This window comes from Candida albicans, chromosome 2, assembly GCF_000182965.3.
Source record: "Candida albicans SC5314 chromosome 2, complete sequence".
NCBI lineage: Eukaryota > Fungi > Ascomycota > Pichiomycetes > Serinales > Debaryomycetaceae > Candida > Candida albicans.
The window spans coordinates 1,535,585-1,560,090 of record NC_032090.1 but is presented as its reverse complement, the minus strand read 5'-3'; the positions used below and the strand labels follow the sequence as shown (position 1 = coordinate 1,560,090).

Below are 24,506 nucleotides of genomic sequence, written 5' to 3'. Positions count from 1 at the left end.
TAGTATGTAGTTACATTTACTCAACATAGTTATTAGGTACAAATCCAATTCTGTAGCTCTCATCATCAATTCTTGAGACTCCAATCAACCAATTTAACTCATCTGAATGATACAATGTATCAATATTCTGAAAATCTAATAAAATTTCAATATTATCGCCCTGTTTAAATGACAAATCACCTGGTTCATAACCACTAAAATCGTATTTTGCAGTTTTCAAAACTTTGTTATCGGTGTTAATGTTCAACTTTTCAAAAAAGCTTTGTATCAAATTCAACTTGTAAGTCAAACTCATAGGCTTTTCAAACGTAAAAGGTTCATACTGGATTGGCTTGGTTGTGATTGGGCTTTCCTTAATCTCATTCTTACTGCCATTGTATATCCTTCTTAATTTAGCTTCGGATGAATCATGGTTTGAGTACGAAACACTTGACATGGAGCTAATTGATGAAGCTTCTGACATAATAGTTGCGCTCTCGTCTTCAAAATCTGATAGCAGTATAGAATCCATAGAATCTGTAGAAATAGAATATAACCGTGAGGCACCTGCAGAAGACATTGGCGAGACAAGAACAGAATGCCTCACAATAGCAGTGTTTGACCTAGGTGGCAATTCAGGACCATCTTTCTTCGGCACTGCTGGTACCTTTATATCTTCCTCATCGACTAATTTCCGTGGATGATATGTTTCCGATGGGTTCATCGATGGATCTTGGTACTGTTTGTATGCCACCAAGGGATCGATTTCTAAAGTATCATTGAATATGCCATTTACCTTGTCTTTTGTATTCACAACATGTTTCTTTTCAACAAATTTATTACTCATATTACGCCAAAATCTGTAATAGTTCAGCAGCGAATCTTCATCATTGATCTCCTTATCAAGCAAATCCGGGTGTTTCTCGTGCACAATTGTTAGAAGAGACTCTATCTGCAATCTTGTAGCTGTACTGTTCAGTTCCCAATCGTCTATTATTTCAGTATACGATTTTGGTGAATTTTCTTTAATCAATCCATAAAACTCTGTAAAATATTGAAAAGTATCAGTTAGCTTTTTAAACGTCTCCAATTGTTGACATAATATCATCTTGGTAATATTTTCAACAAACTCATCAAGAAATGAAACTATGTTAGGCAATAATTGAATACACTTTTTATTCAAGCTGTTGAACGCAGCATCAACTGTCTGATATGTTGTTTCTAATTTCTCAAGTTTGTCATTATCTTTCTCGTCCAATGGAATCGCTTTCTGGTTCAATTTCTCAATTTTGCGATGCAAATGATCCTGCTCTGTTCGTTTCATATTACGCTTTTTAATCAATTTCAAAGTTTTCTTCAAGTATTTCTTCATTTCGTCAATTCTATATTTGAGAGATTCGTCATATGCTTCCCAATTATTTTCCAAATCAAATTTTAAGTTCTCCACCGTGATCAAATAATTATTCAACTCTTCATTTATAGATTCATTCAAAAATTGCATCTCCTTTGGGTGTACATGTGGGATTTCTTGTGTTGCTTGCCATGAATCAAATTCTTGGTAATACTCGTTGATTTTATCAAAACGCAAAGAATCTTGACCAATCAAGTTGATAAATCCTTTAATAATTTTAATATTCAGGCTGAGCACATGTGGCAAGAAACTCTTGGACAAATGGTGATTCTGCGATGTGATGTACTTCAAACCAGAAACTGATTGTTTGATATCGTGATAATAAATCTCAACAAGTTCATCATCCTTATCGTAATCTCTGGTGTGGAATGTAACTGTGTCTTTAATGTTGTAGGATATATTTTTGAATTCTGATTCAGTGTACTTATACCCGTCCTTAATATGAGTTCCAATATTAGACGATATCAGAACAATATTATTTTTCAATTGATCCACAACCATCGTTTTCTTTTATCTATCAGTAGTAAATTGAAAGGAGGGGGGATAGAAAATGAACTAGAAAAAGAAAGTGATGATTCTAAAAAAAAAATTTCTCAAATACAAATACTAAGATAAGTGTTGATTATATGACAACAGGGTTGGAAAGCCAATTATTAATTAAGGACCATTGTAGTTAAGCTGCGCATAGAAGCAGAAATGTGTGCAAGAACAGGAACGGACGGGAAAAATAATAAGCTATTTGAATTAACACGAAATAACGTGACCTAAATTAAAATAAGAATAAGGAAAAAAAAAAAGATAGGCTTTGAATTAATGGTTTAGTCACTTTTGAACTGATAATTGTTGATCTTGAACTAGTAATGATTAGTTTAATAACCCAACAGGAACACTTAGTTTGGAAAATATGAGTCTCCATAGATCTTCTCTTTAACTTATGCACGGAGTTTAAAAGTACAGTTAGACTCAAAAACGAATATTTTAGTGCAATCTCTACAGTATTGGGGTCTGCTCACAATCAAGAAGAATAACCATTTAAAGGCGCTCTGTTGTAGAAATTGTTTGTCTCTACAAACGACCACGATTAGTAAGAGAGGGGAGGAAAGACAAGAAAAAAGGGGGTAATCATGATAATTGCTAAAAAGTTGAATTTTTGTAAAGTCCACCCAAGAGTTGGTAGCTTTTTAGATTCTAGATCTAACAGCAGTTCTCTGTACCGTGTCAAAATATCAATTTCGGATCCAATACAGCTATTGTAGTGGTACTTACTGAAATGTAATCACTTCGCATTATTCAAGATCTTTTTCTATTGTGGCTGGTTTTTGGTGATTGCTATGTTTGGTTTTTTTTTTCTGGAACACAAGCAACCAAATTTTTCAACTGTTACGTCACACATTTACTGTCACACTCACTTACTGGCACACAAAGAACAAAGCAATCATCCGGCGTAAACTTTTGGTCTTTGAGATGCAAAAGTTGCAAAGCAATTGGCACTTCTACTAAGATGGTTCCAGTAAAAATTGTGTTTTATAGTACATCAATAATCAAACAATACTTAATGATGTAACAATACCTTAAAAAGCCCCCACTATATTTCTTTTTTTTTTAAGTTTGCTATATAATTTATTATGTGTTATTATTATTGACTTAATTGTTAGCATTTTATTGCTTGAGATCGTTTGCTTGTCACTCCACCCTGAAGAAAATTTGAATAATTGCTATTAATTTATTTATTTCTTGGACACACCCCGTATTGTCGTATGGGTATAAATTCCGTTTCATTTCTCCTCCCTATTTCATATTTCATAACTTCTTAAATCAATATTCAAATCAATTACAAAGTATAAACTATCAAACAAGGAAACAAAAAAACACACAACACAATGGCTAAAACTTCTCCACATAAATTATTCTACAAAGGTGCTGAAAACGATTTTGTCATTTTCATCGATGATGCCGATTTGTTAGCCAAATATAAAAAGGAATTTAGTACCAAAGGGTCATCTACCATTCCTATAATTGATTTGGTTTCGATTTTCAAAGTGTTTATCAATAGACAACGTGGTGCTGAAGGTATTTTAGATGAAGCTGCTAAACTGGATTTAGAGAATGAATTTAAAACCTCAAACGCAGATCAAGTTATCAAGATAATTCTTGAAAAGGGTGAAGACAAATCTAAAACAGGATCAATCGGTGAAATTGGTGGATCCCACAATGATAGCATAGGTAATGGTGACGCTGCTAATTAAGTTGTTTCAGTTTGATGCTTTAATTTTCTTAATGGAAGGTGATTCATACTTTTACATACTTCATTTTCATAAATAAAAACTAGTGTTAAGATTCAAATTTATTTCAATTGGTTCTTGATTTGCCAACTGAGAAAAAAGTCTATAAATTTAGCTTCTGACTCTTGAATCAAGTATATGTGTAAGCCTTTGCTTATGGATGCTCTGAAAAACCTCTCGTTTGTCGATAATTGTTTATTTTCAAATACAATTTTATATCCCTTGTCTTCATGGTTGTTATTTACAGACGTATGAATGCTATTGGAACTCTCTGTATGCAACAATTTCATTAGAACCTTATCAATTACAATTTTTATTAGTAAGCATTGTTTAAAATAACAGTTACCTTGTCGCATCGTGAATGATTCGGATGTTGTGTTGATATCGTAGGGAGACAAGTTAGTGGGTAATTTATACAAATATTGGGTTGCTTCAGTGGTTGGCTGTTTCTGTAATACATCATTTCCATTTACAAAACAAACTATTACTGTTAATTCCTCACACCAGATGTCATAATCAGTCTTGGTAAGCCAACAAAGTAGTAGTTCATAGTGACAAAGACCTATCTCAAACAGTACTTTAATACAATGAGGGTAAGTTGTATGGAGACCGTAGGAAGAAGTTGTTGATTCCAAATCTAGATGACACTTGATAACTGGAACAACGAATTTGAGCTCGAATTTTTTCCGTTTAGAGTAATGACAGTACTCAATTAATATCAAGTGGCTCTTGAACAATAAAATGGGTAAATTATGACCTCGGGGGACTTTGTTTTCAACATAAACAGCCCAACAAGTACCAACAAGATACGGGATACCAAAAAACTGGAAATCAATTTGCATTTCATGATATCTAATTGTACTGAAGTCTATCAACTCGAATAACTCTTTATGTATGTTTCTATCTTCTGTGTTTCGATTAATTTGATTTAATTGATTGCAAATTTTTTCAAAACTGTTTTGAATATTAGCTGTACTATGACCTAATTTGATACAGTTTTTGCAAATTGTCTCAACAAATAGTCGATATTTTGTTATTCTATCAATTGGTCGTTGTAGAAGAGACATTAATGAAAAATCCTTTTTTAACCCCACACCCTGCTGGCTCTCAAAAAAATTCTGCCAGCCAGTAAACCAAATTTTAAAAACAAATTGTCTCCAATTCGACTGTGATTTTGACCCGTACCTGTCGCTTTGTTGAGAAAATTCATGATACAGGTCTTGTATTATTTGGTGCTGCGAGCAATACCATTTATACCAAAAAAGATTGATTCCGTTTTCTGCTATTATTGAGCAGTACCCTTCACATTGTTTAAAAATGTTTGTATCATCTACTCTTTCAAATAGTTTTGTCATTTTATCGTGATATTGTATTAATTCAGCTAGAATATTGTATACAATTTTAATTGGAACAGGCACATCCAAATGTATGTCTTCTATCAATTTCTCAAAATAATCTCGTTTTAAAGTTTTCAAGTTAGATAGGTATTGTGATTCAGTTCTTTTTATTTCTTCAATTGCTAGCTTTAGATTTTTCTGTATGGCAATTCTAGTTTGGTCTTGTGGCGAATAAGAAAAGAACGGTTGAGGAGATACTATATCAGTTATTGTTGCCAGTGTATTTGTAATTTGAGAATCTGGAATGTTTGGAGAAATCGTATTTGATGGGAAACTAATTTTAACAGGTATATGTGTAGTAGATTGCTTCAAATTTATTGGCGGTAGGGTTTTGAAATTAGGACTGGTTGAATCTCTGGCTGTTGTCACATCGGATACCGACAGCTGATTACAGGAATTGTAAATGTCTTGTCCCTGTTGTAGGTATGGATGACTAATAGTATTGTACATCATGTAGATTATATTCAACACTCTTGGTAGTTGTTCCAGATTTGCTGTCACAATTAGATATGGATAATTTGTGCAGCTCTGTAAACTAAATAAAAATTTGCAACCAAAAATGTTCTCAAAACAAATGAAAAATAAAAAGAAGAAAAAAAAATAGTGAACTGGTACACTATTAAAAAACAAAACTCTAAAGATTTACTCGCCACTATTCAAATCAACGGACAAAAAAAAAAATCTAGACATCAATTTATTCATATACTGACAATTACAAAACCATCGGATAATTACATTTTATTGCTTTAAAATTTCACAACAATGAGTTCGAGAGCATTGCGGAGGTTGGAAAGACAGAAATTGGAAAATGAGTTGTCTATATCCCCAGAACCTGAAAGAAATGGTAATGACGAATCTGATTTTGATGATAGTCCAATTTCTAAGCCAAAAGCAAACGCATTTGCATTATTAAATGACGGCGACAATGAAACAGATGACGAGGAAAACTCTGATAATGACAATGAAGAGGATGAGTCAACAGAGCAAACTCGATCAACACCCAAGCAGCCTAATGAACCACCGAAGAATAAGAACAATAAAAAGAAGCAACAACAGAAGAAGGCAACAACTAATAAGAAGAAACAACAAAACAAAATAGTGGATGAATATGGTGATGACGAATTTGATAAGATATTAGAACAAATGAGAATAAAAGATGATCAAACAACAACCGTGTCAGTAACGAACCAAAAAACTTTAATTAACGTGTACGATTTTGAGGAAGAATTAGATGAAATAACTACCCCTACTCCTGACTTCGACTCCAATTTTAAGGCATTTACTACAAATCGTTTGAAAAAATCTTTGTCTTTATTGTCAATTAAGTCTGTAGGTAGTTTGGACCAAGATAATGAGTATAAGAATTTGTTCGGAAATTTATCGATGAATACCATCGAAGATGCCAACTCAACAACATCAATGGGTATGTCTCCAGAAATGTTACAACAATTCAAGAGATTGGCTAAACTAACTCGTGGGTGGGGTGGAAAGGACCGTCGAGGTATTCCCGGCACAACAAGAAAATTGATCTTCTCCAAAATTAAAGATGATTGGCTACCAACAACCTTGAAGCCCTTAAATATGGAGGAGATTAAACCAGATGATTATGTTAATTTTTTAGATTATAAAGAGGACACGGCAGATTTAGAAGAGCTCCAATTAAAAATAAACAAAGAAGTAAATTTGGGCGTGAAGTATTTCCAATTCTCGAAAATTAACAATATCAAAGAGCGTGTTGCAAATACTAGATTTTATGCTAGTGTGGTAATGTCTCCAGACCCAGAGTCATTAATGCAGCAATTGCAACAATACCCATACCACGTGGAAACGTTATTACAAGTTGCTATGGTGTTGTTAAGACAAGGTGATAACAAGTCAGCAAGTAATGCATTGGTCGAAAGAGCACTTTTTGCATTTGACCGATCACTCCATAAGGGGTTCCACGAGTTGTTGTACCAAGCCTCAAATGGATTGGCAAGGTTACCGTATGAGCGGTTTATGAATCGTCAATTCTACTTGTGTTTGTTTAGGTACATCACTGCACTAGGTGAAAGATCAACATTCTACACTGCATTAGCATACTGCAAACTTTTGCTAAGTTTAAGTCCCGCCGAAGATCCGTTGGGTGTGAGATATTTTATTGACTTTTATGCATTGATGAGTGAAGAGTGGAAGTACATGGTCCAATTTGCAGAATCGCCTTTGGTGACCACCTATACAAGATGGTATACACCTGGTATTGCCTTTTCTACTGTTTTAGCTCATTTGAAACTAAATCAAGAGGAAAAAGCTAGAGGGGCATTGAAGAAGGCTTTTGAAGCGCATCCATACACGGCATACAAACTCTATAAGCAAATAGGGTTATCTAATGATCTATCACTCAGTGAAGGTTCATTTAAAATAGATACTGAGGTGGAAATTGCTACTGAAACTTACTTGGTCAGATGTACGATTATGTGGAATGATCAGTCCCATAGACAATTTTTGCATGATGAATTAGAGAAATTGTTTTCAGATTGGAAATTGCAGAACTCGAATAATGGTGTTTTTTCTTCAATTTTGGGATCTTTTGGTTTCAAAGATAACAAAAAGGAATCAAATAATGCACCATTTAATTTACTTAGATTTGCTATTTTGTCTGGTGAAAATAAAATTATGGCAAAATTGCCACAACAGCTTTGGTCCAGAAATGATATATTTGAGTATGACATATTACCTCCAAAGCAAGACGAGGAGCAGACTGTTCTAATGGGTTTACTGAAAAAAGATGAGAGTATTGTTGATCATCTATTAGACTATGTTGATCAAAACTTGTTGGGAAGTATTATTCAGAGCAGAACAGCTGATGAGGGCAATTTTGATGAAATAATTAGAGGACTTGAATTACAGAATGTAGAAGAGGCCGAAAACCAGCAAGATTAGGCTGCATATGTGTTGAATTGTTTTTGATCGAATTGTTGCGCTGAGATGAGCAAGAAGAACAAATAGATATTACCAAGAAACATTGTGACAACCAATTATGACACCTGTAAACTTTTATAGAACAGAAATAAACAGAACTTAAAGATATTATTATAGACTTTCAAAACTTAAGAGTTTTTTGAGAACAATATTTAGTAAAGCCTTGTTTGAAAAACACAAATACATACAGAATTGTTTTCCGATCGTATATACATCAATAGCAGTGGGTACTCAGGAAAAAAAAAATATTAACGAGCACGAAACGCAAAGGTAAGAAAGAGAGAAATAAAAAAAATTAAATATTCCGAAAACTTTATAATATTTGTATAGTTATTATTTTCACTACAAAGTTAATAAACTAAAAAACAAACAAGCAAACTAAAAATAAACATTTTCAGCTTTGGATTTTTGCAGTCATGATAGCAATTGATCTTGAGTTTCGACAATGGCAATGGCAGTATCAGATATCTACTACATTTTTTATTGGAGTCATTGTTCCAGTGTTATATTATGTTTACAACAAGTACATCACTGCTCAGCCTAACAACTACAACAAAATAGAAGCACCCGTAAAGATCACCTTACCAATACCAGAAGAAGCCAGGCCACATTGGAAAGGTAAAAGATTATACCCTCCACTGATCAGTATTCCCAATGAACCAGATAAGATTCAAAGCTATTGTCCTGCCACAGGCCAATATTTGGGAGTATTCAATTGTACAACACGAGAAGACATGGACGAGATGATAAACAATGCATCAAAGGCGCAGAAAAAATGGGCAAACTCTTCTTTCAGCTTGCGAAGAAAATTGTTGAAGACAATGGCTAGTTTTATTTTGGAAAACCAAGAGAACATAGCCCGAGTAGCATGTCGAGACTCCGGTAAGACGAAGCTAGATGCGTCGATGGGTGAAATTATGGTGACATTAGAAAAGTTAAACTGGATAATTCTGCATGGTGAGAAGGTATTGCGACCATCCCAAAGACCCGGCCCTGCCAATTTCTTGATTGGGATGATGAAAAATGCTGAAGTGAGATATGAACCAATGGGTGTGGTGACTTCAATTGTGTCGTGGAACTACCCATTCCATAACCTAATGGGCCCAGTAATTGCATCTTTATTCACTGGCAACGCTATTATTGTGAAATGTTCGGAGAACGTTGTATGGTCATCACAGTGGTTTATTAAATTTGTTAGAAAGTGTTTACAAGAGTTGGCCATTGATGAAAACTTGGTGCAATTGTGCTGTTGTTTCCCCAATGATGCAGAATATTTTGTTTCACATCCAGGATTGTCTCATATCACTTTCATTGGATCCAAAAATGTGGCTCATCATGTGGTGAGTCAAGCTGCGAAACAATTAACACCTTGTGTTGTAGAATTGGGTGGTAAAGATGCATTGATTGTTTTAGATGATGTAAAGGATGTGCAATCCTTGTCGTCTGTGATCTTGCGAGGAACTTTCCAAAGTGCTGGTCAAAACTGTATTGGTGTCGAAAGGGTTATTTGCTTACCGAAAGTGTATGAACAATTGGTGGAGATTTTCACGGAGAGAATCAAGTCATTTAGAGTTGGATCGGATATTGACCAATTGGATGAAATAGACATGGGTGCCATGATATCTGATAATAGATTTGCTCAATTAGAAGGTCTAATTGAAGATGCCGTTAGCAAAGGTGCTAGGTTAATCCATGGCGGTAAGCAATACCAACATCCCAATTATCCACAGGGTCACTATTTTGAGCCAACATTGTTAGTCGATGTTGATCCTACAATGAAGATTTTCCAAGAGGAAGTTTTTGGTCCTGTGTTGACAATGATTAGGGCCAATGACGCTGAAGATGCAGTGAACATTGCCAACGGAACCGAGTTTGGACTTGGTAACTCTATTTTCGGAAGCAATTTTAACCAGGTCAATCAAATCGCAGATCAATTGCAAAGTGGCAATGTTGCCATCAACGATTTTGCGACTTTTTACGTTGCGCAGTTGCCATTTGGTGGTATCAAGCAATCGGGTTATGGAAAATTTGGTGGAGAAGAAGGACTTACTGGGTTGTGTAATGCCAAGTCTGTGATAATGGACAAACCTTTGTTGAGATTGTTTGGAGTTGCCACAAGCATACCACCTCCAATAGATTACCCAATAGAGAATGATAAAAAGGCATGGAATTTTGTGAAAAGCTTGAATATAGCAGGTTATGATGGCAGATTGTGGAACAAAGTCAAAGCTTTAAAGAATTTGGCTACAGGGGGATCTTAAAATTTTTCATTCATTCTTATTGACGTTCTTTTCGATGGAAAGGTGTGCATAGTAAATACGTCAGTGACATGAATAGAGTTAGCATTATTTAGATTTTCAATTATACTTTTAGTTGACGAGAGACAGGAATGTTATATACCTTGTCGAGTTGCTCAGTATAAGAGTGAATAATACGTTTTTCTTTTGAAAAAAAAAAATACAATTCAATCAAACAGAATTATGACTATGAATTACTATCAATTATTTTTTTTTTCTAAACATAACTATAATTGTAACCATTTAAATACATTTATTGTAATTGTTGGAGATCGTCTTGTTTGCCTGGCATTTATTGAGATGCATTTATGTGTAAAGTTGGTGTTGGCTTGACAGTAGCGTCAACTAACAATTTAACAACTGCACTCTTTTTCTTTTCAAAAGTGGATTTGATACTGGTCAATTCCTTTTCAACTTCAGCATCAGCTTCTTTATCGATCTTTTCATTTAACCCTTCGTGTTCTTTTTCAAAATTTTTTAATTCTTCTTCCTTTTGCTTTTTATAGTTATCAATTTCAGCTTGAGCATCTTGTTTTGCAGACTTCAAACGTGTGGTTCTATATTTTCTAGCTTCATTAACAATTTCTGCAGCTTCTTTTTCGGTTTTCAATAATGATTGGATACCAGATGACATTATGGATAATAATTGGGGACGGGGATTGCACTTGTTAAGCACTTCTGATTGAGAGTGTTGGTGTGTTAAGCTTTATCAGTGAACATTTTGAGAGTTTCGGTGCGACAATGTTGGAAAAATAGAAATTGGGTCGTGTCAAATGTAAATATATTAGTCGTGTATATTGATCAAATATGTATAGTTTTCTATCATTCAATCTTGTGTCCTAAATAATAAGCATGTTGCAATGCATTCTTCTTACCTGAACATCCTATAGCCCCCCTATAAAAATAACTATCAATAAATACCTATACTTTACTTTCAACTTCTACAATTGATGTGTCTACTTTGTACTGGAGATATTCTTGTCTGATCTTTTGCACAATACACCAGGACAATCCGACAAGATTCGCTAGACAGATCATAAATAAACAAACTCCGAAAATGGCACTCATTACCTTGAAGAATTCCAACTGGTATTGACCATCTACCCCTTTTGAAATCTCAAAATTTGCCAATGACATTGTACCTATAGGGAATGTCATAACCCAAAACCCTTTGTTCCATATAATCAATCCTAATTTACTACTAGTATATTTTGGATTTGGATGTCTGGCAAATGGCCGTATTTTTGACAAGACTGATGCAATTGCGAGGAATAAGTATACATAGCCACCCGCTAGTAAACAACCGGAAAGAAGTGCTGATGACACGAAAAACATCTGTCCTAACGTTTTATCTGGAATGAAAGTAAGCATATTAGAGCCAAATAGCATTATACTGTAGCTACATTGACCCGTAAAACCAACAGGTAGAAATTGTGAAAAGATATGATCAGTTGCTGGTATTTTCCTAAGAATTAGTCTGGCCATATATAAGGCCCCCACTCCATGGAAGCAAACCAATGAAACAAACAACAACATCAAACATGTGATCTCTGTAATCTTTTTCAAATTAGAGTTGGGTAAGTTCACGGCTATCAAGTGCCCCGACGACGAAACTACACTTGGGCACACAACCGGCATCAAAGCTACCCCACTAATTGCATCAAGGTTATGCTTATTTAGTTTTGATAAAAATGATATGAAGAAAATAAAGATGGCATTATACAAAGCAACAGCAACTCCAATCCACCAGAGTGTCCATAAAAAAATAGGGTATTTTCCATGGGTGATCAAGTGTATTCCATTTATGATTGTGTTATACCCCATAGAGTATACTGCAAAATATATAGATAGTGTTGGATCTATGTGATATCGGTATATCCTCAGCGGATAGTAAACCCAAGAAACAACTAAACAGGTTGTCACTAGCACAAATAGTAACACCGTTAGACAGAACATAATTATACCAAGGACTTTTAACCATTGTGCTGGATATGGAAACCCGTAGAGTATGTTTCCTGTGATGCCTGTTCCTAAAAAGGAAACAAAGAAAACGGGATGGAACTCTTCGATAAGTTCAACGTTTAAGAACAAAAGTACCCTTTTTCCAAAACTCGGTACCATGGGAAGAGTTATTATAAGGGAAGTGAGTGGTGGCTTGATTGGTGTTTGAATTGTGGGGTTTTTTGAACTTTAAGTTTTCTTTTTTTGGTGGGTTTTATATAAAAATTTAATAGATCATACAGACTGATATTTATAGGCTAACAGATTTAAGGATGAGTCAAAAAAAAAAAGAGTAATCGAAAAGTACTTACATTATATTGCAAAGTAAACTAAAATAACGAATAAGGATGATAAGGGTACTGATTCCCGTCAATAAAGAAAATGTGAAAAAGCTATTAAAGTCTTACACTTGTATAAGCGGCTGTAAGGCAAATAATAATAAAAAATAAAAGGGGAAAAAAAAGCCCGTTTTCAAAGTCCGACTCAAATTGCCTAAAAAAGAAATCCACCAAAGCGTCTGATGGCATCAACCCAAGTATTTAACAATAGAAACCAATACAACAATCAACTAATATAAAAAAGAAATCATGTTCACCATTGTTTATTAGAAATCTTGATCAAACAATCCAGTTTTCTCATTCTTATTTTCCACTTTTTCCATCACACCAGCCTTTTGATAATCAGAGACTCTCTTTTCAAAGAAATTAGTTTTACCAGCCAAGGAAATATTTTCCATAAAATCAAATGGGTTGGTAACATTGTAGTACTTTTTATTTCCAAAAGCTACTAGTAATCTATCAGCAACAAATTCAACATACTGGCACATCAAGTCACAATTCATTCCCAATAAGGATACTGGAAGCGCATCGCTGAAATATTCTTTCTCGATATCAACAGCCTCGGTGATGATTTTCTCAATTATTTCTGAAGAAGGTTTATTTTTTAAATATGAAAATAATAAACAGGCATAATCTGTGTGAATCCCTTCGTCTCGACAAATTAATTCATTGGAAAATGTCAACCCCGGCATCAAACCCCGTTTCTTTAACCAGAAAATTGCTGCAAACGAGCCACTGAAAAATATACCTTCAACAGCAGCAAATGCAACCAATCTCTCAGCATACAAAGCATCCTCGCTCTGGATCCATCTGATTGCCCAATCGGCTTTTTTTCTTATAAATGGGATATTGTCAATAGCATTAAACAAAAAGTCTGCTTCTTCGGGGTCTTTGAAATATGTTTCTATTAACAACGAATAAGTCTCTGAATGAATGTTTTCCATCATGATCTGAAACTTGTAAACCAGTTTAGCCTCGGGTATTTGCACTTCTGCACAGAAATTTTCCACCAAGTTCTCATTAACAATACCATCCGATGCAGCAAAGAATGCCAAAACTCGAGAGATAAAGAATCTTTCGTTTTCGTTCATCTTATTATTCCAATCATCCAAATCTTTACTCAAGTCAAGCTCTTCAGCAGTCCAGAATGAGGCTAACGACTTTTTATAGAACTGCCATAACTCGGGATACTTTATCGGATATATGGTATGACGCGTCTTGTCTGGTGTAAGCAATGGCTCGTTGGACTCTTCTTGTTTTAACTTGTGTCTGTTAACCACATGTTTGGCTAAAAACTCTTTGTGTCTTTTATACACCTCAGGAAGATCGATTTCGCTGTCGTCGGAAGCTTTTTCGACAGTCTTATCTGACTCTGGTTTCGTTACAATTGGAGTGCTTTTCTCAGTTACTTTTTTAGGTGATGGTTTGTTGTTATCTGTATTTTTTGACATTGTTAATGGTATATCTTTTTTTAGTGTTTGTAAAGTACTGGTTTTAAAAACTTAGTTAAGTGGAATTTTTGCGCTTTATTTATATGTCTAAATTTTGAAAAAAAAAACATCGAAAAAATGAAAGACAATATAGAAAGAAAATTCTTTAGATCGTATATATAGTTAAAGTTTTAGAAATTAAACATAAATCATACCGAGGAGCAGCCAAGAATGGAGTAACAGGCGGTGCTTTGTTTTGTTGTTGTTTCCATTATTGCTGCAAACCGGCGCGTCTTGCCATGAGATTTATCCTCTCTCTGTGGAATATTTATCTATGTGAAGCATTGCGACCGTATGGTATTAGTAATCACCTCTAAAGACAATGAGTAAAAGAATATGCTGACGCGTGCTTCCCATATTCCATTGCTTTTGTTCTCCAAATTGAAAACAATGCGATGGAATATAAATTATTGGGAGAAATTCATCCATCATCAGGTGAGTTTAGTTGTAAAGAGAAAACAAGATCCAATCGTTCAATTTTTAGCTTTGTGTAATTAAGTAAGCAGCGCAAAATCAAGTCTGGTGTTGTTCAATTCCTTTTTTCTTTTTCTCTATTGCGGATCAAATTAACCAAAGTCAGGTGGTGTTTGCGATCGATAACGGATATAGAAAAACTATGCAGCAATTATAAGGCTGGGGCTATATTATATAACTCCTTTCGATAAAGAAACAAGTGATGGGAAGATTTTTGATTTTTTAGATTACTGAGTTCTGCAACACAAAAGACAAAAGGGATACATGTATGACAGAAGTAAATCAGTTAGAATTGGGGGATTTGGTGTTTACATCGATAGAGTGATGGTCCATTACGGAACAAATTAGATATCTAATATCACAGACTTGTACAAAAGGTGAGCTTCAGTGCTATATTTGGTAGGTCATGACGTTTCTAGATTACTGAATGGAGAACAATCACAGATTGGGTTGTGAAATGATATCTGCATCTATTGCGAACTGAACTCTTGACTAATGAGTGTTTTGAATGAAATTTGGGCACTGGATTGGATAACTATATCCGAAAATAGCAACATCCACTATACGATATGGTATCCGTTTCATTCTCATCGTCTAGACCAAGTTGGTTCCTTGTGTAAAGAAATAAACACAGTATTTGAAAGCATGCTTGGGAAACCACACACACATTTCAACTACTTCTACAAGGTATTGCGAAGACTTATCCTTGATGTCTGTACTAGTACCAACGATACGCAAAAGATTTTTATAAAAGAAAGGGCCATTTGCTTAATATGTAATACAAGGAGTAACTATAAATAATATCCATCCGAAATAAACCGTAACATATACTCATCAATGTGACCAATGCCATCCTCATAATCCACATCAATAAATGCAGCGTCGCCATCCGTTGTACTTAATGCATTAGTTTCTGTTGGAGCAGGAGTGGCTCCTGTAGTAGCTGATCTAGTCTCTTCTTTGAAATCATCGTCGTCAATGGCAACCTCTTTTAATGCAGCTCCAGCAGCGACTCTATCCTCTTCGTCTTCAGCCTGAGCTAATACGTTACCCATCTTGGCATCGCCTGAAAAATCAATAGTTCTATCTGTTATTTCCTTCCCAATATTGCTATCACTGACCAAATCACGAACCGAGAACTTACCAAAGTAATCTGTAGTAAACTCTCCCTCTTGAATAACAACGTTATCCAACTGTCTTTTCTGGTTCGCCTTCTTGATAATATTGGACTCAATGGTGTATTCAGAAACAAATCTATAAATGTGAACATCTCGAACTTGACCAATTCTATGACAACGATCTTGACATTGCTTGTCCATTGCCGGATTCCAATCAGAGTCATAAAAAATCACGGTATCTGCACCAGTTAAATTGATCCCCAACCCACCCGATCTTGTAGATAAGATGAATACTGGGATTTTTGGATCTCGATTGAATTTTTCAGTCAATAGCTGACGGTCCTCAATCTTGGTTGCACCATCTAATCTCATGTATCTATACCCGTGAATATTGAGAAACTGCTCCAAAATATCCAATACCTTTGTCATTTGTGTGAAAATCAAAGCTCGGTGGCCCTGTGAGGTCAATTCTTGCAACAACGTAGCCAATTTTTGCAATTTCCCACAATCATATTGCAATAATGTCTTGTCAGGGAAAGCAATTGATAGCTTAACTTGTGCCTTATGGAAAGGATTGTCAATTTTGTTTTCGGCAACTTCATGTAAAATTCTTTGCTTGGTGGATATTGGAATTAGTTGGTCTTTCATATCTAAAGCAACGGCCGCAGGTGTAATGATTGAGTATTTCTCAATAGTATCGTTCATTTTGTCCACTCTGCCAGATAATGTCAAACAATATTTGTTGTATGGCTCATCACTGAAATCATGTGCATTAACTGTAAGTAGTCTTAGTAACGACTCCCCATATATTGGTTTTCTTCCACACCTCAAATTGTTCAAGTACACAACGTGCTCTAGTTTCTCCTTTATTTCTGCCTGTTCTTCTCTTCGAAGCCGTTGATAATAACTAACATAATTGATAGGATCTGAATTCTCAAATTCGACAAGCAAAATTTTTAGTTTATTTATTTGATCCTGAAATGGTTCTGTGGTCATCAATTTTCCAGTCGATTGACATACAAAATAATTCATATTTTCACATCCAGTAACATCAAGATTCAAAGCTTGAAACGAAACTTTTTCATCCTTGTTGAACTGTCTCTTCACCAATTCATTGGTACTCTGGTAATATGAGGGAATTGATCTTGGCATGGCGAAAGATGTAACAATTGGTCTAACTTCAAATAAATCGGGATGGTTACAAACTTTTCTCAATTGCATTAAACAGTTGATAATGGATAAGAAATTACCCGACGCCAACGTTTCCTTAGTTTTTGCGCGTGACATGAAATCATCATAAAGGAATCTTTGTCTCTTCGACAATCGACAGTACACTATATGCTCATATTTTCCAGGCATTTGTTTTTCCACGTCTTTCTTCAATCTACGAAGTAAATAAGGACGCAAAACCTGGTGCAATCTGGCCACTGTATTTCTAGTCTCTTCATCCATTTTCTGTGTAGTTCGTTCATTTTCATCGATCAAATCAGAGTTCCCCGCTGATGTCTGCTCTAATATCCTATCCACTGGCTTTCCAAACCATTGCTGAAAATCGTCCAAATTGGCAAACCCTTCTGGCATTGCTTGGTTCACTTTAGATGATGGCATTAAAAAATAAAGCAACGACCACAATTCCATTAAATTGTTTTGCAACGGCGTACCAGTTAAAAGTAATCTATTTTCAGTATTAAAATTCAACAATGCTCTCCATCGCGTAGACCTAAAGTTTTTAATATTGTGAGCCTCATCTAATATCATGTATGTCCACCGTCTTCTTTTAAATGATTGCTGATCTTGAACCACCAATTGATAGGATGTGATGCACACGTGGAAAGCATCTGGCTTGTTCCATCCTTTTCTTTTTTGGGCTCTTTGTTGGGGAGAACCATAATAAGTCAACACTTTAAATCCAGGAGCAAACTTTTTGAACTCCATTTCCCAATTCAACATAACAGAAGTAGGAACTATGATCAAATGTGGGCCCCATTTATGATGTTCGCAAGCTAAATATGCCAATAACGATATTGTTTGTATAGTCTTACCCAACCCCATCTCATCGGCAAGAATTCCATTAGTGTTGTTATTATATAAACTAGCCAACCAATTTAAACCTTGTTTTTGGTACGGTCTTAATGTACCCCGTAAGAGCAGTGGGATAGGTACATCTTTAACTTTTGACCCATTCACAATTTCAACATTGCTGTCATCTTCATCAGTAGATGCAATTTTATCTATCTTACCGTTCCCATTGACTTCAAGCTCTCTATCAGACAGGTTCATACTTTCATCACTCTCATTTTCAAAATTGCTGGAAATTGAAGCGTCATCTTCTTCATCCAGCACAATTGTGCCATTGGTAAATAAACTTGCAAGTCCAGTATTGCTCCCAGTTTCCGACAGACGAGGAGGCTCTGAAACATTCAGCTGATCCATCTCAGTATCAGATGAACTTTCTTCCAGTGACTCACTATCCGAAATGGAGCTAACAGAGTCTGAGTCTAATAATGAATTCATTCTCGAATCACTTTCTTGGTTAAGATCTTCAATAAGCTTTTTCTCCTCTGCACTATACTCAAAAGTTGTAGTGGCAAAGTCCGCAACTTCATCATTCTGGTACAACGACGCAAGACCTCTTGTAACATCTGTATCATCGTCATCACTCAGTTCAGCATCCTCACTTGAAGTTTCAGATTCTCTTTCCTTGTCAGAAGTCACGTTAGACGATAACGGTTCTACTGAAGTCTCTAAATCTGCATACTTCTTTCTTAATTCTTCAACCGATAAACTCATATCGTTCTCATCGTTACTTTTTCCATTTACATCATACTTTTTATTTCCGTTTATTTGCTGTTGTGTGTTGTCTTCTTCGTTTTCCTCTTCTTCTGATGACAGGAAATTGTCAGAATCATTGGTATTGTCGTCAAAGGTCGTGCTATTGTCATCACTTTCGGCTTCAACTGTGGGCTCTCTCGAAGAAGTAAGTTGAGCTTCCAATAACTGAGTGGAGTGTTCTAGCATTTCACTCAAATGTTGTCTACCTTTGATCTTCTTCAACTCCTCCTCTTTCTCATTTTGTATAATTTGATACACTTTCTGTGCCTGATTCCATCTTTTCTTCACGGCTTGCATTGTCAATCGACTCATTTTTTTGAGATTCTGCTCTCTTTCTTTAGCTAGTCTTTCCTTCTCTCCTTTCTTCTTTTTAAAATGCTGATCTATCATTGCGGCAATCTTTCTGGTTCGTAAGTGGTGTTGTTTCCTCATTTGTTGATGAACCTTGGAAAATGCCATACCTTGAGCTAGCAAATAATCTTGATGGGTGGCGTTATTTGCAGCACCATGCAATTTGGGTTTGACTGAGAAGGTATTTCTGAAAGGATCTGTAAGTTTTATATTCGATTGAGGGAGAATAACTTTGCGCCGCTCTATCTTGTCACCATTCAATTCAAGGCTATTTTCAATATTGACCTTGTGATATAACTTTCGTAATAATTTCTCTTGTTGAGACATGATTGTATTATACTCATCTCTAGTGAAATTGTAATCTGGAACATTCGATTCGTCGATAATGGGAGTCTTAAAATCATTGTTAAGAAAATTTTGTAATTTTTCAGTGAGTTTTGGTGCAGCAATAACTTCGTCTTTTAATTGTATTATTTCTAGTGGTGTTGGATCGAAATTGATAATTTTACTACTACTGGACAGATCTTTTAACTGAATTAACCTGCCTGTCGATCTATTGCCGTCTTCCAAATTTTCTGGTCTCCATTGCGGTATATGAGAGGGATGTGTTACTAATGGAGGTGGAACTGTTTTTTTAATGCACTTTATGCGATAATGTGTTTCCGCATCAGATAAATCACTCTCTATTTCTACCACACTGCTGTCATCACTTAGTTCGATAATCTCGTCTTGATCTTCAAGAGCTTGTTTTCGAGACCCGTTCTCGTTTCCCCTTTTAGGTGTCGTTGACCCGCTTTTCCGTATGTTTGTTTTTGCGTTCGATGTTTGAGATGGCGTTTTCAATTTAGATCCTGCTTTTTCCTGTGATTGAATGGCTTTAAAAGTACTCTCTATCTTTACTTCATCTCTCGTTTTGTTAACTAAAGATTCTTCTAACATTTTACTGCTCGCTAGCACATTCTGTCGAATCAGAAATTTGTCATCTAATAATTTGTTCTGTTCCGCTAACTTTTTCTTTTGAAACCTTAGTGGCAAACTGTCTATATTGGAATTATTTTCAATTTCTTTATCCCAAACAAGTCTGTAATCATTGTTTTTCACAAATTCTTCAAACTCTGCCTTAATGCCCCTATCATTTGCACTTGAATTTTCTATAGGGTCCCAGCTTATAATAGATTTGTATTCCTTTAGTTGGTACAATTCATTAACTGCCAAATTAAAATCAACGATAATATCTGATAATTTATCTTCCTTTGATTGAGTTGAAACTTTTCTTTTTTTATTTGATGCTGTTGATGTTTCTTGTGCATGCTGGCTGGTTCGTTTCCCATTCTGATAAATCGTAGAGGAGGAGGTTGAAGTTCCATTCTGAGTCAACCTTGCCAGTGTCCTCCTTAGTCTTCCATTCTCTGGCATTTCTGGTTTTCTTGTGAGAATATGCTTGATGTGTTTGCTGGATCTGCAAGATGAGATTTAATTTCCGAAATTGTAATTAAATAAATCGAAAAAAAAAAAAAATAAATAAACCGAAATGGATTAAAGAGTGGATAAAAAAAAATAAAAGAGAGAGAGAGAGAGAGAAAAAAAATTGAAAATAAGCCGAATTTTTAATCTGGTGGATGTTGGCGCACACACGTCAGTTTCAAAATTATTATACGGATACTTTTCCTGCAGAAAATTACAGTGTAAACAATTCCTACAATGAACTGTCTTATTTAGCTTAATCTATTGTGCTAGAAATGAACGCTCTTTTTTATTTCAAGTTTCGATTGAAAGAATATATAAGTATATGCTAATAGTTTACAAATAATAATGAAGTCCGTACAAAAAGAAAAGTAAAACATTGTTTGAATTACTGTCTTCTCAATAGGTAAACTAGTTTCAACAATAATTTCACAATTTCAATCCTGAAATATATTTCTCAAAATCCCATAGAACACACCTAGAATAGCTAGAATATCTAAGCAGTACCAGATTTTATGAATTCTGAGTTCTCTTTTTCGTAGGCAGCTTGATTATTGGTGATATCATTATCAGCGGGTAAAATGCCACATTCCTTTTCGGCAGTCAAATCTGGTTTGTTTTGATAAAATGGTGCAGTCTCTTCTGAGGTAGCTCCTAATGCATCTGCTAAACCATTGTATGGGAATGATCTGATCATGGCTGGTTTTTCTGGGTTTAATTGGAAGTAGGCAATTACAGCTGAAATCCCAAATATCAAACCAAAAAAGATGGCATTATGTTTCAAAGCAGTGCTATCAGATACATGGTCATAGTAATCTGGTGACCACAAATCCAACATGTCTTCATCAATGTGCATTGGGTCATTCTTGTTTCTTCTATTCTGTGGATCGTCGTATTTGGCATATGGATCTAAGTATTGCTTCAATACAAATGGTGGGTTTTTGAAATCTGCTAATTCAGGGTGTTCTGGGTCAGCCAACTCGATTGTTTGACCAGTACTTTGATCATAGATTGTAGCTTTTTGAGTAGCATAACTCCTTGTTAATGCGATCCTTGATGTATAGCCGGCAACTCCTCTGGAACTGAGTGACAACGCCTTTGCTGGTGTTCTGAGGCCAATTCTTGATATCATGTTTCTGTGGGTGTGCACAAGTTAAGCAACAATATAAATAAAATATCAATAGTTTCGTTTTGTTTTAGCACTCTTTAAAATATTTGTTCTCTTCTTCAGAATACAATCAACCAATAAAATCAAGTGAGAAAAAAATTATTCAGGTCGTGTATTTTGCGTCAACTATCAATGTGTCTGACATCGAACAACCCCAATAGCCAGATGAGTCTAGCTTATGGAGCACTTGCATTGACAAAGTCAGTCTAAAAATGTCATACATTGTTACTGTTTGAAATAAATATAAACATGTATGTATATTGATCCATTGTTAATTACTTCTACGTAATAAATGAAATTGATGTTACTATAATGTACAAACCTATTTTCCAAATAGTAAGCTTAATTATTTGTGAATACTTATAACTTATCAATAAACTGCAAACTCCACTCTCCCACCATCAAACACTTGTCTCGCATAAATAGATATGGTCTTTTCTTACTTGTAAAACACAGAATTGTCATAATTCATAATCTACTCTTCTTTGGCAGGTGCTGCTTGAGATTGCCCAAATGGGATTTTGCTGACTGGTGATGCTTCGGAGTCAGCGTAGCCTAAGTAGGCAGCATTTGCGTCCACTGTCTTACCAACATATTTAGCAAAGTATGCAATTCCAAGAAAAACTGGAACGAATGCAAAGAGTATGGTGGAGTTGTGGATATTCCAGTATTCGTGAATTGGTGGTGGGCTTAAATCAAAACCAAATTTGTTGGAAAATGGAACAGATTCACTAGCTGGTGCATGACTTGAGTGTTGAAACCTTCTAAAAATAATTCTACCGTAGTTTCTCAGTGATCTTGCAAACATTGTGTAGTGTTGTTATGAATGTATGTCTGGTTTAATGTCAGTTTTGAGTTGTTTCAATTTATTGAAACTTTACTTTTTCTCTCATAGAATCTAAACAATATACAAAACTAATATGAAGCGAGAAAATCAAAAAAAAATCTACAAAACATAATAGAGTGCTTTTGAGAAGCTCGCACGACTATGAGTGGTTGCCAAAAAAAGACCATCCCATTAAGATATAGCTGTGTTGGTCAAATAGAAAGGGGTCTATGACTTCTTGTGAAAGGTATAAATGTGATTGAATGGGTTTTGTAATTCTGGTTTAGTATGCATTTTGCACTCAATGTTTTTCTATTTAAGATTTTTGCTATTTTTCGATAAAATTGTATTTCAAAAAATTTGGCTGATAGCGAATGTAAATGGGCAATGCAAGGATTGGAGAAAGAAAACAAATTTGTACTAAACAGATATAATAAAGAATCGACAATATAATAGTTATTAATAGCAAGGATTTGTTCAAAAATGTAATCATGAAAGATCATTAAAATTTTCCAGTACAAATCAATCTACTAGGGCTGCAAAAAGAAAAAATATATAAAAACAACGAAATATCCAGATTATTTCAAATCATCTTTTTCTTTTTAGATTGTTTCTCCCACCTAACAATGGACGTGATTGGGATATTACAAATTATTCTAATTGATAATACGCAAGTACTTCTTAGCAAATTAAACAAAGACCAAGAAAAATATGCACGGCCTAGTATAAGTGGGAATGTAATCGTTGTTCCTTTACTAAGACAACAAGTCCTTACCATAGGAAGATCTCCAAAATGTAAAGTACAACTTATCAATCCAACTGTTTCAATGGAGCATTGTATAATCTGGGCAATTCAGTTTGATAGTGACTCAAACCTTATTACTTATATATTTGACAAGTCAAGAAATGGCATCAAACATAACGAAGCAGACATGCTGTTTGGACTCACTGGCATTTTGGAAAATAGAGATACAATTGAAATGAAAACAGCTGCACATATAACATATAAATGTTTGCAAACCGAAGTGAGCTCTCAAACAGAACTAGACCAACCAATGGAAGATTGGGAAATCTCTAACAAAATGATTGGCTGTGGCTCCTTTGGTGCAGTATATGTCGCAAAAAAACCCAATAACCCAAAACTATTTGCAGTAAAAATCACTCAGAATAATCAGTCGGGATATTTTTCAAATAATAGTAAACCCACACAAGAGTCTTATTTGTTAAGCAAAATTAACCATGTTAGTATACACGCTTTAATGCATCTTTTGTATCGAATGTCAAATATACTAACCAAAAAGGAAAAAGCCTAATATTATCCGAATATATGATACTATTACAAGAAATTCAAAGATCTTTCTTTTCCAAGACTTGATATGTGGTGGTGATTTATTTTCCTATCTAGTAAAAGATGATTATTTGAAAGTGATTCCTGAAAGGGAAGCCATTTTTATTGTTTTCCAAATAATGAAAGCACTACATTTTCTACATAAAAAACTAAAAATTGTCCACCGGGATCTTAAACTAGACAATATATTGCTTGAGCTACCTATTCCCGGATCAAAAATCTATTTATGTGATTTTGGAATTGCAAAACATCTTGGGTACAACAACAGAACCAACACATGTGTGGGAACTCTAGAGTACAGTGCACCTGAAGTATTCAAGGCTGACAAATCTGGAAATAAAGCAGTGCAATCATACGACTTCAAATGTGATACGTGGTCATTGGGTGTAATTACACATATATTGCTATCCGGTGTTTCGCCTTTCTATTCTGAGAGTAAAGATAAAATACTCAAGGCGTCACGTCTAGGCCAGCTAAATTTTGCAAAACCACAATTTAGTAAAATTAGTCTATCAAGTAAATCGTATATCAAGAAATTACTCCGCGTTGAAGTTACATCTAGAATGGATATCAACGATTGCTTTGATCATAATTGGATCAAATTGCAAAGAAAAAAATTAGAGAAAAAGTATTATTCAGTTGTTGGAGACAGACAATCAAGCCTCCCACCACCATTGAATTAAACCACCACCGCATAGTAAGAGAAGAACCTAAGGCGAAAAAAAAATATCAAACCAAAAAAAAAGAAAGTTTGGAAAAATTTAACAAC

At 34.9% G+C, this 24,506-nt stretch overlaps 12 protein-coding genes across 12 annotated transcripts; 4 read left to right on the top strand and 8 right to left on the bottom strand. All coding sequences in view use genetic code 12, as the record gives it.

Annotated features, from left to right (window-relative positions):
• Window positions 1–16: 16 nt before the first annotated feature.
• On the bottom strand, window positions 17–1,891 carry CAALFM_C207640WA (uncharacterized protein; the record flags this gene model as incomplete). Its single annotated transcript, XM_708025.1, has 1 exon — window positions 17–1,891. The coding sequence occupies one exon, from the start codon at window positions 1,889–1,891 to the stop codon at window positions 17–19; it is 1,875 nt and encodes a 624-aa protein (XP_713118.1).
• Window positions 1,892–3,270: 1,379 nt separating this feature from the next.
• CAALFM_C207630CA (uncharacterized protein) lies at window positions 3,271–3,636 on the top strand (the record flags this gene model as incomplete). The annotated part of the gene is made up of 1 exon (XM_708026.1): window positions 3,271–3,636. One exon carries the CDS (start codon window positions 3,271–3,273, stop codon window positions 3,634–3,636), a length of 366 nt encoding a protein of 121 aa, XP_713119.1.
• A 98-nt stretch (window positions 3,637–3,734) lies between these two features.
• CAALFM_C207620WA (uncharacterized protein) lies at window positions 3,735–5,522 on the bottom strand (the record flags this gene model as incomplete). The annotated part of the gene is made up of 1 exon (XM_708027.2): window positions 3,735–5,522. The coding sequence occupies one exon, from the start codon at window positions 5,520–5,522 to the stop codon at window positions 3,735–3,737; it is 1,788 nt and encodes a 595-aa protein (XP_713120.2).
• A 309-nt stretch (window positions 5,523–5,831) lies between these two features.
• On the top strand, window positions 5,832–7,991 carry CAALFM_C207610CA (uncharacterized protein; the record flags this gene model as incomplete). The annotated part of the gene is made up of 1 exon (XM_708028.1): window positions 5,832–7,991. One exon carries the CDS (start codon window positions 5,832–5,834, stop codon window positions 7,989–7,991), a length of 2,160 nt encoding a protein of 719 aa, XP_713121.1.
• Window positions 7,992–8,446: 455 nt separating this feature from the next.
• MSC7 (meiotic recombination directing protein) lies at window positions 8,447–10,291 on the top strand (the record flags this gene model as incomplete). The annotated part of the gene is made up of 1 exon (XM_708029.2): window positions 8,447–10,291. The coding sequence occupies one exon, from the start codon at window positions 8,447–8,449 to the stop codon at window positions 10,289–10,291; it is 1,845 nt and encodes a 614-aa protein (XP_713122.2).
• A 328-nt stretch (window positions 10,292–10,619) lies between these two features.
• On the bottom strand, window positions 10,620–10,961 carry VMA10 (H(+)-transporting V1 sector ATPase subunit G; the record flags this gene model as incomplete). Its single annotated transcript, XM_708030.1, has 1 exon — window positions 10,620–10,961. The coding sequence occupies one exon, from the start codon at window positions 10,959–10,961 to the stop codon at window positions 10,620–10,622; it is 342 nt and encodes a 113-aa protein (XP_713123.1).
• A 287-nt stretch (window positions 10,962–11,248) lies between these two features.
• Window positions 11,249–12,448, bottom strand: CAALFM_C207580WA (uncharacterized protein; the record flags this gene model as incomplete). The annotated part of the gene is made up of 1 exon (XM_708031.2): window positions 11,249–12,448. One exon carries the CDS (start codon window positions 12,446–12,448, stop codon window positions 11,249–11,251), a length of 1,200 nt encoding a protein of 399 aa, XP_713124.2.
• A 484-nt stretch (window positions 12,449–12,932) lies between these two features.
• RNR22 (Rnr22p) lies at window positions 12,933–14,117 on the bottom strand (the record flags this gene model as incomplete). The annotated part of the gene is made up of 1 exon (XM_708032.2): window positions 12,933–14,117. One exon carries the CDS (start codon window positions 14,115–14,117, stop codon window positions 12,933–12,935), a length of 1,185 nt encoding a protein of 394 aa, XP_713125.2.
• Window positions 14,118–15,421: 1,304 nt separating this feature from the next.
• SWR1 (chromatin-remodeling protein) lies at window positions 15,422–20,347 on the bottom strand (the record flags this gene model as incomplete). Its single annotated transcript, XM_708035.2, has 1 exon — window positions 15,422–20,347. The coding sequence occupies one exon, from the start codon at window positions 20,345–20,347 to the stop codon at window positions 15,422–15,424; it is 4,926 nt and encodes a 1,641-aa protein (XP_713128.2).
• Window positions 20,348–20,891: 544 nt separating this feature from the next.
• CAALFM_C207550WA (uncharacterized protein) lies at window positions 20,892–21,527 on the bottom strand (the record flags this gene model as incomplete). Its single annotated transcript, XM_708036.1, has 1 exon — window positions 20,892–21,527. One exon carries the CDS (start codon window positions 21,525–21,527, stop codon window positions 20,892–20,894), a length of 636 nt encoding a protein of 211 aa, XP_713129.1.
• Window positions 21,528–22,038: 511 nt separating this feature from the next.
• CAALFM_C207540WA (uncharacterized protein) lies at window positions 22,039–22,371 on the bottom strand (the record flags this gene model as incomplete). Its single annotated transcript, XM_708037.1, has 1 exon — window positions 22,039–22,371. One exon carries the CDS (start codon window positions 22,369–22,371, stop codon window positions 22,039–22,041), a length of 333 nt encoding a protein of 110 aa, XP_713130.1.
• Window positions 22,372–23,015: 644 nt separating this feature from the next.
• CAALFM_C207530CA (serine/threonine protein kinase) lies at window positions 23,016–24,420 on the top strand (the record flags this gene model as incomplete). The annotated part of the gene is made up of 2 exons (XM_019475252.1): window positions 23,016–23,630; window positions 23,698–24,420. 2 exons carry the CDS (start codon window positions 23,016–23,018, stop codon window positions 24,418–24,420), a joined length of 1,338 nt encoding a protein of 445 aa, XP_019330797.1.
• Between the last annotated feature and the right edge of the window lie 86 nt (window positions 24,421–24,506).